Source organism: Oratosquilla oratoria, chromosome 7 (genome assembly GCF_046742065.1).
Source record: "Oratosquilla oratoria isolate Oo_2021 chromosome 7, ASM4674206v1, whole genome shotgun sequence".
Classification (NCBI taxonomy): domain Eukaryota; kingdom Metazoa; phylum Arthropoda; class Malacostraca; order Stomatopoda; family Squillidae; genus Oratosquilla; species Oratosquilla oratoria.
The window spans coordinates 59339956-59353800 of record NC_134783.1 but is presented as its reverse complement, the minus strand read 5'-3'; the positions used below and the strand labels follow the sequence as shown (position 1 = coordinate 59353800).

General features: G+C 41.2%; 2 protein-coding genes across 4 annotated transcripts in view; both read right to left on the bottom strand.

Annotated features, from left to right (window-relative positions):
• Window positions 1-4073: 4073 nt before the first annotated feature.
• On the bottom strand, window positions 4074-6467 carry LOC143026930 (uncharacterized). Its single transcript, XM_076187721.1, has 2 exons — window positions 6448-6467; window positions 4074-5644 (listed from the first exon to the last, which is right to left on the bottom strand). The coding sequence occupies exon 2, from the start codon at window positions 5170-5172 to the stop codon at window positions 4492-4494; it is 681 nt and encodes a 226-aa protein (XP_076043836.1). The 5' UTR covers window positions 5173-5644; window positions 6448-6467; the 3' UTR covers window positions 4074-4491.
• Window positions 6468-9161: 2694 nt separating this feature from the next.
• The window catches only part of Gmd (GDP-mannose 4,6 dehydratase), a 46604-nt gene continuing 41920 nt past the window's right edge, over window positions 9162-13845 (bottom strand). For all 3 annotated transcript variants that reach the window (XM_076188267.1, XM_076188266.1, XM_076188268.1), the window contains exon 10: window positions 9162-13312. In XM_076188267.1, the coding sequence (XP_076044382.1) occupies window positions 13250-13312 (63 nt within the window). In that variant the 3' untranslated portion in view covers window positions 9162-13249. The remainder of the gene's footprint in view (window positions 13313-13845) is intronic.

Below are 13845 nucleotides of genomic sequence, written 5' to 3'. Positions count from 1 at the left end.
TCTCTTCTCTTGATTTTTGCATAATCAGTAAATATGTTAACAAAGCTCGTACCTTTCATCACGTTAATGGCATAGGGATGACAGGTGGTGATGGATACGGAGCTGCCTAGTGTAGGCCTTGTGGTCTCTTGCAGTCCCCTTCATTCTTATGTAAAAACATTACAGGTGCAAGCACTGCACCTTGTGGAATTCTGCTCATTGTTGCTCTCCAACTTGACATCTGTCCTCATGTACCATTCCTTCAAAAATCTTTCATCCATTTGAATATTTTGCCTCTTAGTCCTCTAAGTCAACTGTGAGGTACTTGATCAAAAACCTTCACTGGGTCGAGGTACACATTCCACCCACCCCTTTCTTGCAGCACATCAATCCCTCTTGAGTAAAAAATCAAAAGGTTGGACACACAAGATCTTCCAGATTTGGAGCTAAACTGTCCGTCATAATGTTCATTTCTTTATACATGATACATACACATGCCAAGGGTTTTCTCCCCCTTACAAAGGAAGTAGCCAAAGTCACAAATCCATTCCCTCCAATTTCATCCCCACACACTCCACTCCCATTCACCACCCCTCCCTCTTTTCTTGGCTCCTCCTAGATGATGGGTCATCCCTATATCTCGCCTACTGCCCTGGGTCAGTAGTAATGCAGCACTCGCTCTCTCCATTTCTAACTCTAACATAGGCTTTACTACTCTTGTAAAAAGTCTTGACCTTCTATCCCATATATCTGGAATACCTTCCACAGTGCCTTCCTGTCTTCCCTGTCACAAGCCTTTCCTAAATCCATAAAGCCCCCCCCCCCAAAAAAAAAAAAATCCTTACCTTCTCCTAAAGCTTCCTCGCATCTGCTTCACCACAAAATCCCTACTTATCCTAAACTTACACTATTCTTCAACAATTACCCTCTCTGTACCTCTCCTAATCCCCTTAATCAAAACCCTCCCCAATTACACTCAACAAACTGATCCCTTTGCATCTACTACACTCACAATTGTACCCCTTTCCCTTGTAAAGTGGAACTATATGGGCAATCAACATTTCCATCAACTAGGATGCTATATTTTACTGACGGTTTGTTTGCTTTTAATATGGGGATTATATGTGGCCCCTGATGCATTGTTGGAATGTTGTTGCACACCCAAGTGGTTGAAAGCATCAGCAAAGGTTTTGCATTTGGACCCAGGTGATTTTCATGGATGTCCGAGATCTTATCTGGGCTTTTTTGGATGGAGTTTTTGAACTTCTTCAATATCCTTTCTATATCTTTGTTGGAGAAGGGACCTCGTTTGATTTTCTGTATCCCTTTAGTTACTTTCTAGAGTTGTGGGGTTGAAACTTGTTCAGAACTTGTTAATGTTACATTGCTCGGCCAGTCAGCCGGGAGCCAATCAGAAACTCGGAAAGCACCCCGAGTTCCCACCAGCCTCTTTTAAAAGGTCGGCGCCTAGCCGAGACGGGCACTTCTCTCCTGGGCTCAACTCTAAGCAGCAGTTCTCTCCAGCAAGACGCCTCGGGACCAGTTCTCTCCAGCAAGACGCCTCGGGACCAGTTCTCTCCAGCAAGACGCCTCGGGACCAGTTCTCTCCAGCAAGACGCCTCGGGACCAGTTCTCTCCAGCAAGACGCCTCGGGACCAGTTCTCTCCAGCAAGACGCCTCGGGACCAGTTTTCTCCAGCAAGACGCCTCGGGACCAGTTCTCTCCAGCAAGACGCCTCGGGACCAATTCTCTCCAGCAAGACGCCTCGGGACCAATTCTCTCCAGCAAGACGCCTCGGGACCAGTTCTCTCCAGCAAGACGCCTCGGGACCAGTTCTCTCCAGCAAGACGCCTCGGGACCAATTCTCTCCAGCAAGACGCCTCGGGACCAGTTCTCTCCAGCAAGACGCCTCGGGACCAGTTCTCCTCCTGTGGCCCTTTGCTCTCAGTCACGACTCTTGATGACGCCCACACTCTGGACCTTCCCTCTACGTACCCTCGGTCGTAAGCTCCGAGTATAGTAACCATTAAATCTTATTGTTAGCGTTACTGTGAGTCTCATTTCCCTGCCTTATCCGACCCCAAACCACAACACAGTTATCTATTATATCCCACCATTGGCATACGAAAAATGTAATGTTATAAATGATAAATGTTATCATTATTCAATTAATGAATGGGAGGGCGAGATGTTTATATCGTCGCTGTAGAATAGTATTTAATCAAGAGTACCTCCTATGAGGAAGATCAAATATATCTATAAAATGGTGGCTTGGGAAATATATTAAGTCTAATTATTTAGTAGAAGTCGATGTCATCACCCGAATCTAACACACACATATATATGTATATATATATATACACATATATATATATATTATCGGAAAATTTCAAAACACTGGACTCAGAGTAACAGAATTTATTACCGACGTTTCGAACCCTGTCCAGGGTTCGTCCTCAGGGTTATACATTGAACATAAGAATGAAGGAGACTGCAAAAGACCATAAGGCCTACACTAGGCAGCTCCGTATCCATCACCACCTGTCATCCCCATCCATAAAGTTGTCGAATAGTTTTTTAAAACAACTGATAGTTTCAGCGCTTACTACATGGTTACTAAGTTTATTCCATTCATCGACCACCCTATAAGTAAACAAATTCTTGCCTATTTCCTTCTTAAATCTAAATTTGTCCAGTTTATACCCATTACTGCGAGTCCTGCCCTGTTGTTTTATTATGATGACCTTGTTTGTATCACCCTTGTTATAGCCTTTGATCCACTTGAACACTTCTATTAGATCACCCCGCACTCTGCGTCTTTCCAGAGTGTAAGTTTAGGTGTCTAAGCCTCTCTTCGTAAGGCAAATTTCCGAGTCCTTGTTCATTTTGGTCATTCTTCTCTGTACTGATTCTAGTGAATTTATGTCCATTCTGTAGGACGGAGACCAAAACTGTACCGCATAGTCAAGGATGGGTCTATCGCTAGAGTTTAATAATTACTTCTGCACTTCTATTCGTTACCGTCCTAGCAATGAAGCCTAATGCACTGTTAGCTTTATTTCTGGCGCTAATGCACTGCTTCCTGGTTTTAAGGTCCGGACTCACCAGAACTCCCAAGTCCCTCTCGCACTCAGATTTTTCTAAAAACGTGTTATCTAAGTTGTATCTATTTTCGGGGTTGTGTAGCCCTACGTTTAACACGCTACACTTAGAGATATTGAAGTTCATTTGCCATTTCACCGACCATGTTAACAGTTTACTAAGATCATCCTGCAGAATCTGTGCGTCGTCTCCTGACCTAATTTTGTTAGCAAAAGGATTCAGTTATATAGTGTACCGATGTTCTCTGGGACAGGTCCCATCGGATTGATGTTGCATTTTTCTAAAACAGAATAGTAAAACTCAACATGGAGAAAGGATAACAAAATTAAATATAGTATAGGCAAGAACACGCTGATACCAAAATCCAAAAAGCCTGTCCATCGTTCCTCCGTAGCTAAAAACACAAATCCTAACAAACATAAACTAATCAAGTCCTGCAGAAATTAAATACAAGGTTTGCTAAAGTGTCACAAAAATGGGGACCACAGCAATTCAAAAGAACAAAAAGAACCAACTATCACACCCCGATGAAATGATACTGTACTACAAATCATACAATAAAACAAAATCAAAACCTATTCCGAATGACAAAAGGATATTAAATTTCAAATTTGTATAAAGCGTCCACCCAAATGAAAATAATTGACAAAAACGCCACATATCCCATCTCAAAATAAACGGAACAATACAAATTCTGAATGACTCAGAAATTAATAACAAAGTACAAAGTGTCAACAAATGGAACCACCGAAAATAAAAAGAGCAAAAAGAAAAATATCAAATGTCACAGACCAGACATAAAAGCACTACACGGGTCGTCTGTCACCGCTCTGTCCTGTTTGTCCTTATCAGTACAAATCGAACTATAAAACAAAACACAAATGAAAACCAACACTTAAAAAAAAAAAAAAAAAAAAAAAAAAAAAAAAAAAAAAATTGCAGTTTGCTGTGTCCATTTTAAAAAAAAAAAAAAAAAAAAAAAAAAAAAAACGGGGACAAAAAAGCAAAAGATGGCAAAACCGACATAATGAAAAATATCAAAATTCACAGTCCGGACCCAAAACCACCACACGGGCCGCCTATCGCCGCTCTTTCTGTCCTGCTTGTGCTTAGCTCCCTTATCAGTACAAATCAAAACTACCAAACACCAAAACCAAAACTGAATAACATAAATTACAAAGTGTATAAAGTGTCCGCTAGGGGGGGGGGAATAAAAATAAAAGACAAACCCGACAAAATGACAATGAACTTAATAGCAGCGAAACAAAACAATAAACAAAACAAAACCAATCCCGAACGATAAAATAAAAATGATAAAGTTATATAAAGTATCATTACAATGGAACTACCAAAAATAAAAAGAGCAAAAGGCACAAGAATGCCAAATATCACAGTCCCGACATAAAAGCACTACACTGGTCTCCGATCGCTGCTCCTTCTGTCCTTCGCTCCCTTGTAAATTGGATTTAGATTGATGCATCTGTAGACACTGTTGCTGTCACTCGCCCAAGCTTCCAAAAATAACCTCTCTCCTTTCTTGTTGTTTCTGTATATCACACCAACATTGTCCCAATCCATCTCGTGCTGCTCCTCCTGGCAGTGCCTGAATATCGCCGAACTGCCATCTTTACGATTTACAGCTCGTTGATGTTCTTTAACTCTTGTCGATAATTTCTTACCCGTCTCTCCTATGTAGCGAGTACCACAGTTGCCGCAACCAATATCATATACAACTCCCGTCTTGTTCTCTTTCTCCTCCGTGTCTTTTACCTTAGTCAGAGCACCATGTAGCGTATTGGCGGGCTTGTGAGCTACCTCAACACCGCGCTTCCTCAATAATCTAGCAGCCACCTCAGATGCCCCTTTCACATATGGTAAGGTAATCCTTCTAGTTGCCGCCTGTCTCGTGTCCGCTGTAGTTTTTCTTCCCTGCGCTGTGGTCCATCTTCTAATGACCGATTTGGGGTACCCGTTGTCCGCAAAGACCTTCTCCAGGTATTTCCTCTCTTCTTTCAAGTTCCCCTCAGTCGAGCACAAATTCCCCGCTCTTGACCACACTCTTCTTATGCTCCACCGGGTGGCAACTCTCATAATCCAAGAGCCTGTCCGTATGAGTGTCCTTTCTATACACTCCCGTAGTCATACTGTGCCCACATCTTGCTACCAAGACGTCCAGGAACGGCAACTGTCCTTCCACTTCCCTCTCCATTTCGAACTGGATGGCTTCGTTCCTCCCATTCAAGAAGTTGTGAAAGCAATCAACCTCCCCTTCCTTCATAATCACGAATACATCATCCACATATCTCATCCACGTTTTCAAAGCCACAGGTGCCGCCGCCAACATCTCAAACTCCTGCATAGCCATCTCTGCCAAGACCACAGAAATCGGGGATCCCATAGGAGTTCGTATCCTCTGGTGGTAAACCTTCTCCCTAAACCTGAAGAAGGTCGAATCCAAGCATAAGTTGACTAACCTCACGAGCTCCTCTGTTGACAGTTTTTCATTGTCTCGAAACTCCTCCGACCCTTCAACCTTGGAAAGCACTGCCTGCTTTAACAAATCCTGTGGCAAAGAAGTGAACGTTGATTTAACATCAAGCGAAACCAATATATCTCCCTCTTCCAAGCTTATTCCTCGTAATCTATCCACAGAATCTGTGGAATTCTTAACCATTCGTTCTGACTTCTCCACTAAGGGCCTTAGCCAAGTTGTAAGTATATAATTTGAAAAGGAAGATGTTTTTGCAATATTTTATTCCATTCTCCCCCCTGTAAGACCGTTTGTGATGTTTTAGTAGCTGTATCCAGGTTGAATAATGAAAGAGTTTCAAAATTTCAGTCCGTTAATTATTAAATTGTAACAAAAATAGTTTAAAGAAAATACGTGATCTTATTCAAATTACAGTAAGGTCAACTGATTTAAAATTAATAACCTGAACTATAACCCGTTCTGTATTATTATATTTAAAAGAATAATGTTTGTGGTAGCTTTTGGTGCAGTTAGGAGGTTACGTAATTCAACGCTTATTGGCATTTCGGCCACGTATCCAATGTTTGTATCACCTATGCCTATCCAACCTAACCTAAAACTTTCTACATTCTAAGTGGAGAGCACTTTCGGCCACAATTTTACTTTTTTTTTTTAATTCACTTCTGCCCTACGAAATTCCTTCAATCACTTTAAGCACCATGTGTTTACATGAGATTTGATTAACCCTTTTTCTCCCGGTTAGGGGAATAGCTGGTGCTCGAATCTCATCTAGACAACTTATAATAATATCTATCAATTCTATTTTCAATGTATGTCCATTTATCTCCACTTATTGGACTATATTTAAATTATTTTTACGGGACGCATTGACATACCTGTTAGGTCAATAGTTGGGGCCCGAGTCTGAGCAAGCTGCGCACATGAAGCAGAAAATGGCTGGCGAACGCGTTCGTATCTATGTATAAAACTACCGACTACCCCTTCGTGATATAACTCAAGATTTCATCATTTCGCTTCTCGAGCTAACCTCTAGATATCCCAACTCCTCAAAATTATTACTCTAGTGGAATCTTGAATGGGAGATTAGGTCTTTTTCTCATTCTCTTAAATCTAAGGTTCCTAGTCTATATTCACGTCCGAACGCGTCCTAATGACGTCATGGATGGGCGGAGCTACAGTTTATCCATAATGCTTCGCGATCTCGTTCATAGAATCAATCAATCAAATCAGCCGTTCTGAATCCACTACTGAACAAAGGCCTCCTTCATAGCATTCCATGATTCACACGACCGCGCCAACCTCTGCCACGTCGCTCCTGCAAACTCTCCACCTTCTGTCTGGTCTCCCTCTTCCACGCTTCCTATCTCGCGGCGTCCACCCAGTAACACACTTGCTCCATAGTTCATCATTTCAGAAAGAGCAGAAGACTTGCAAGATATGCTGAGTGACCTAAGCAAGGAAAGTCTCAAAGTAAATTTAAAAATGAATTAGAGCAAACCTTGTGACCCCTACCATACCTCAGATACTTCATCTCACATTTCAACTTCTCCTTTCTGCCTCTCTTAAATTCCAAGTCTCCACCCCATTCAATGTCATAGGCAAAATCAACCCAATATATAATATTCTCTTTGCATCCATTCCCAGATGTCTATTTCTCACAGCACTTTTCAATCACCCTAAACATTTACTTAATTCCCAAATTTCACAGTTTACTTCCATTACCACTCCTCAGTTTCCTGTCACATGTGACCCCAAATACTTAAAACTATCCAATTTGCTGCCACTCTTTCCTTCTGTATATCTTGCCACCTTTTAACCACATTTACTTTTAACTTCCTCCTATTGCATAACTTACCAAACTCTGTCACTACTTTAGTTCCTCCCCTGACCCTACCACAAGTGCAGTGCCTTCCATACGCAGCTATTTTACCTTCCACTTCCCTCCACAATCTCTAACCATCTCCAATCCCCTACCCATCACCCTCACATTTAACTCCCACACTACCCTACCCATATACATATTGAACAGCCATGGAAACATAACACAGCCCTACCTTCACCTCAAACCACTTGCTCTCTTCACTTCCAATCCTAACACAAACTCTACTTACTTCTTACTTCAGTTCCCAGTAGTAGGCGTTCCACCTGTCAGTGGTCCCAACAAATTTCTCCATCTGGCTCTATCATGGAAGACCCCTTCCTCCCTCAGTGTTTCAATGTTGGGCAATTGTGTCTACTGAAGGCTTCTTTAACTTTTTCTTTCCATCTCTCAGTCTTCAGTGTGGCCTTCTTCCATCCGGCATTCACTTATAATTCTTTCTAAATGTCCCATCCATCTTAACTGGGGAGCATCTATTTTGCATAGCATGGAACAGATGCCAATGCTTTTCCTAATATGTTTGTCCTTTAGTTTATCTCTCCTTGTCTTTCCAACTATGGCTCTCAGTGGTCTCATTTCTGCTGTCTGAATCCTGCTTCTGTCTACATTTGTCATCATCCAACTCTACTACTCATAAAAACTCCTGACAGCCCGTGACAGCTTTCTCTCAATTCCATGTATCTGTGATACTTCACACAGTGCCTTCATGTCTACTCTGTCATAAGCCTTCTTCAAATCCATGAATACCCATAAATACATTCTTACTTTTGGTAAAGCCTTTTCGCAAATATGCCTCACCAAATTTTTTTCATCCATGCACCCTCTATCTTTCCTAAACCTACACTGCTTCTCACCAATTATTCCCTCTGTTCCTCTCAATTAAAACCCTTCCATAAGCTTTTCCAACCATCTTAAGCAAATTGATCCCTCTAAAACTACTGCATTTACATTTGTTCCTTTTTCTCTTGTACAACATGACTATGCAAGCACTCCTCCATTCCTCCTACACTCTCCCCTCCCTTAGAAACACATTAAACAACATCACTAGTCAATCCACTATAACCTACTTTTTTTCAGACACTCCACACAACACCCCCTCCAACTCAGGTACCTTACCAGCTCTCATTTTCAAAGTTCCTCTTACCTCATATTTTCCAATATAGGGTTCACTTTCTCATGAGTTAAATTCCATGATTTTCCACAATCTAGCGAGAATTTAATGAATTTTGAACAATATTTTTATATGGTACATTTAAAAATTTGATCTTAACCCCTTCCATACGGTGACGCCTACGTAGGCGTCATGAGGAGCATGTGGGTACGCGAGGATGCCGACGTCTGCGTCTTGATTATATTTATTGTAGTTGTACCTGTGTGACCTCCATACTCTGTAAACTGGCTTCATCATATTTTTTCTATGGTTATCAAAATTCACGGGTGAAAGAGAAAACGATTAATACAGTGGTGACTTTATTTTTTATAATGCGAGTATTATGACGCAACATCGCACATCTAGCAGCTAATGCTGCCCGCGAGATTTTGGCTCGTATTGAAGGGGTTAAAGCAAAGCCAAGGAAATTGCATAAAAAAGGTGGGAGACATAGTGACCCATACAATTAACTGCCACTCACACGCCGCATAAGCCCATCAAACTCATCTTTTTCATAATCAATTGGCAAATGTTTCAAATGAAAGAAAACACAAGAAGAAAATGGTTGAAATATTTATTTATACCTCTGGTGAGATAACAATTGAATTTTCACAAACCTTGATACTTTATAACTTTAATGAAAGTATCAATTTTTCGTGCCTTTCAAGGCCTGAAAAATATTTAAGCAAAATTAAATTATTCTCCAGGTTTTGCATGACCCATATAAACTCTGCCATATCTCTTTCATTTTCCTCTCCCATTAGTAATTTTTTTTTTAGGTCCTCCCACTTCCACAATCCTTTCCTATCATTTTCCATATTCAACAACTCTCTAAAACAATCTACCTATCTTACCCTTACCACCTTCACTTTCATTAACATCTGTCCATCTGCACCATTGACCTTTTACTCTCTACCTGACTCACCTCTTACCTCACTTTGTTCATTTCCTTTAAAAAAGTTTATCCTTTTCAAAATTTTCCATCATACTCCCCACTTTCCATCTGCTTTCTTCTTTGTTTCCTTTATCTTATGTGTGTCATTGTGACAAATGGAAACAGTCTTTATTATGGCAACACAACTTGTCGGATGGCTCACCATGATAAAAACTAAGTGAAATTAGAATAGAGATTGAGCTAAGCCTAGTGCCCTCAGGGAACTACCAGGTCCTGACCCATGTCATTCCTTTTGTAGGTTCTGGTGGCTCAATAGCTATCATCTCTGCTTCATAATAAGCAGTCACTAAGGCACAGGTTTGAGTCCTTGCGGTGGAGCTAATTTCCATTATCTTATGTTTTGCTCCTCTTCTCTTTTTCTTGTACATACATACATATATCAAAGGCTTTTTCCCCATACACAGGGGTAGCCAAAAGGGAAAAGGCATAGAAACCACTCCCACCCATTCCATTTCCTATATATTCCACTCCCCTCCCTCCCTCTTATCTTGGCACCTCCTGGATGATGGGTCATCCCTGCATCTTGTCCACTGCCCTGGGTCAGAAGCAGTGTCACAAGACACAACATATCCACAGCAAGGCTGCTTCATAAATTCGGCAACTCCCCTCTCCGTCCCCTCATGCAGAAAAGGAGAAAGACGGGGAAAAATCCCTTCGGGGTGCGTCAATATTTTTTCTCATACATACTTCCTCACCCCATCCGGGGTATTGGCTGCATGTTATTGTGGCAAAGTAGCATGCAGTTGATACTTTAGTCTCTCTATGGGGTGCCCCTACGGACCAGAGCCACACATCATTTTGTTTGTGATAGAGGAAAACTCTGTTCATAGAGAAATTATGACACTTTTATACTACGACTATCCCTCTGTTATGCTGTCCCCCAACCCCTTGTTACTGTCCTGTACCATTTCTCTGAATATTTATTTCCTCTTTTTGCCTACCCTGTGGTGGGGGGGAAGAGAATGCTACCACAAAGTCTTTCCACTTGAGTTGTAAAAGCAGGTTGCTTGCTTCTCTTCTACTTCCATCTTCACCTTGTCATCCCAGGATCAGAGGAAGGATTGAGGAAGTTAGTGATGGAGTTTGGGAAGGTGTGTAGAAGAAGGAAGTTGAAGATAAATGTGGGTAAAAGCAAGGTGATGAGATGTACAAGGAGAAAGGATGGCACCAAATTGGAAGTGAGTATTAAGGGAGAAAGAATGGAGGAACAAAGATAGCTTTGGATACTTGGGGGCGAGTGTTCCACATACCATCTTTGTATATTGTGACACTTCCTCCCTGAAACATACACATTCCTCTTGTACTCACACCTCTACTTTATCCTTCATCACCTCTCACATTTCTCTCACTTTCTCCTGGTATTCTTTCTCATTCCAAATGTTTATTCTAAGTAACTCTCTACCTTCTGCTCTTTTCCTCTTTCTTCACCTATCCTCCACTCTCAACTTCCCTTCCACCAAAATAATTATCTGACACCCCTACTCTCTCCCCTAAGAATATGGACATCAAGAACTCTTCCTGTCTTTTCTTTGGATACCACTATATAGTTCATTAATGCCTTATCAACCACCACCCTTTCCTATTCATACTTATGCTTGACTCTCTTCTTATACATATTTGCTATCATCAGCTCCTTTTCTAGACACATCCTCAACATCAACTCTCCACTATGATTTTTACCTAGCACTCCAAAATTCCCAACTATTCCATCTATTGGCCCTTACTTCAGCAATAAGATCTCTCAACATTACTACACTAACATTCCTTCCAAGACTCTTTAGGCACTCATTAAAAAAAAAAGAGAGTAAATAAATATATCATTTCCTTTTCACTCCTCTTCTCACTACCAGGTCCATATGTGCTTACAAAACCCATCTCTCATCCCAGTTTCACCTTCACTCACATTAATAATGAAGATACTTCCTTCCACTCCACCATGTGCTTTCCTATATCATTGCTTACCAACAGAGCTACCCCTTCCTTCCCTCACCCCCTTCTCACTCCAAACACTCCCAAACTCAAAATGATCACTTTCTTTCAACTTTGCTTCACTTCATGCCAACACTTCCATCTTCCTTCTTACAAACATACTGACTATCTCTTCCTTTTTACTCTCATCTGCACCACAACTACACACATTTAGCGACCCAAATTCTTGGGCTCTGGCTGGAAATCTCCTCCTAGATCCTCATGTGCTTTGACTTCTCGTAGGATAAGTAAACAGAGAGCAGGATACCTAGTCTCATCACACTGTAGCACTTTTCTTCCCTTACTATTGGGGCCACAGTAGAAAAGAAAAGGTATATTCAAGTGGAGTGTATTTAGGAATAGGTGGGAATGATTTTGTGCCTTTTTCTTTTTGGCTACCTCCCTTGAAAGGGGGAAAAGGCCTTGGTATATGTATGTATATTCAAAGAAATGGTAAGGGGACAGCATAAAGGAGGGACAGGTGCAGTACAAAAGTAGCATCATTCCTCTAAGAGTAGACAATTGATGTGTAGGTCTAATTTATTTTATTTTTCTTTATCCATTTTTTTTTTTTTTTTAGGCTATTGACCCATAAGGGGATCATTAAGCCTGGTGTGAAGTTGTCCAGTCTCTACATTTTTTTGTTCTGTCTTCTTGGGTCTAGTCTGTAGAAGCACCCCAAAATAGTCCCTAGTGCATTGGCTGGATGCTACTGTGCAATTAATACTGAACAATAACATGCAGTTCATAATAATGATGATGATATGGTTGAATGTCACAAACTCCCCCCTATCAGGAGGCTAGGATATTGCCCTTTCAGAGGACTTTGAAGCGTGGAATTTAATGAACCATGCCTTGGTTCAACTTAGCCACTGGCAGGATTCAAACTGCCATCCCCTCAACCCTAGCTGCAAGTAATGATGCTCTACTCTAACCTGCTTTGCAAGCAAGCTTCCATAGTAATGATAATGATATTCATAATAACTGTTGCCTCTTATTTCACCGGGTGGAAAATCTGCAGCCCTACAGTGGCTGGCTACATTCCTTGAGCCCTCCCACAGATCTCTCTGGGAAGAAACTTTGGATTGTTAAGGGATTGTTTCTATGTCAATGGCTGAAGGTGGCGGGAGAATGGGAGCGGTCACCGGTCACCAATTGAAGTTGGTAGAGAGAGAAAGAGAGAGAGATCTTGGGCCCAGTCAGGGCTACTCCTGATAGAGATGAAGGGGTTGACAGGTTTTAAAAAATGGACAGCTTTGCTGGAGTATTTATGTATGAATGAATGTGTGAACACTTTCATGAAGCAGTGAGTAAAATTCTAATAAAACAGTGCCTTCATCTGCTCCTCAGCAGCACAAAGTAATGCCCTTTACCAGAATAGATTTAATGAAGTACATCAATATACTGTAAGAAAACACTTTGGCTTATTTGCAATCACACAAGGATTACATTATCACACTATATTCTAATAATCACAGTTTTTCACAGACTGTCATACAAAATAAATCATACCGTAAATCATTATCCCACTAGCATGACACAACAACAAAATCAGTCTAAATCCTCTCAAAACCAACTGATGAAGCAACCAAGAAAACCACAATATAAAAATATATCAACAATATGTAATGGACTAAATCTGCTTATATTTCCACAGTTCTCTCCCTGATAAATTGGAAACAACTTATGCTACTAAGAATGCACTTCTTAGGCATCAGGATCATTTTAGGCACCTGGATCCTTCTTCATGAGTGCTATGTCAGCCTCCATCATGTCCTTCACCAGATCCTGAAGGAGAATAGAAAATGTAAGTACATACATACATATACCAAAGGCTTTTTCCCCTTTACAAGGGAGGTAGCCAAAAAGAAAAAGGCAAAAAAACCATTCCCACCCACTCCATCTCTAATACACTCCACTCCACCCTCCCTCTTATTTTGGCTATGTGCGCAGTATCGTCCGCAAACAACAGCTGGCTCACCTCCCACTTTTCTCCATTTTCTTTATTTATCTCCAATCCCTGACCCACTACCCTTGCATTTACCTCTCGCACCAACCCATCCATGTATAAGTTGAACAGCCAGGGCGACATAACACATCCCTGACGAAGTCCCACCTTTACCTCGAAACACTCACTCTCTCCATTTCTAATCCTGACACATGCTCTACTACTCTCATAAAAACTCTTGACAGCTCCTAGAAGCTTTCCTCCTATCCCGTATATCTACAAAACCTCCCACAGTGCCTTCCTGTCTACCCTGTCATAAGTCTTTTCCAGATCCATAAAAGCCCAAAAATCATCCTTACCTTTTCCGATAGCT

Bases quoted from the DNA above. Each gene is read 5' to 3' on its own strand.
- LOC143026930 (XM_076187721.1), bottom strand. From the start codon at position 5,172: ATGAGAGTTGCCACCCGGTGGAGCATAAGAAGAGTGTGGTCAAGAGCG.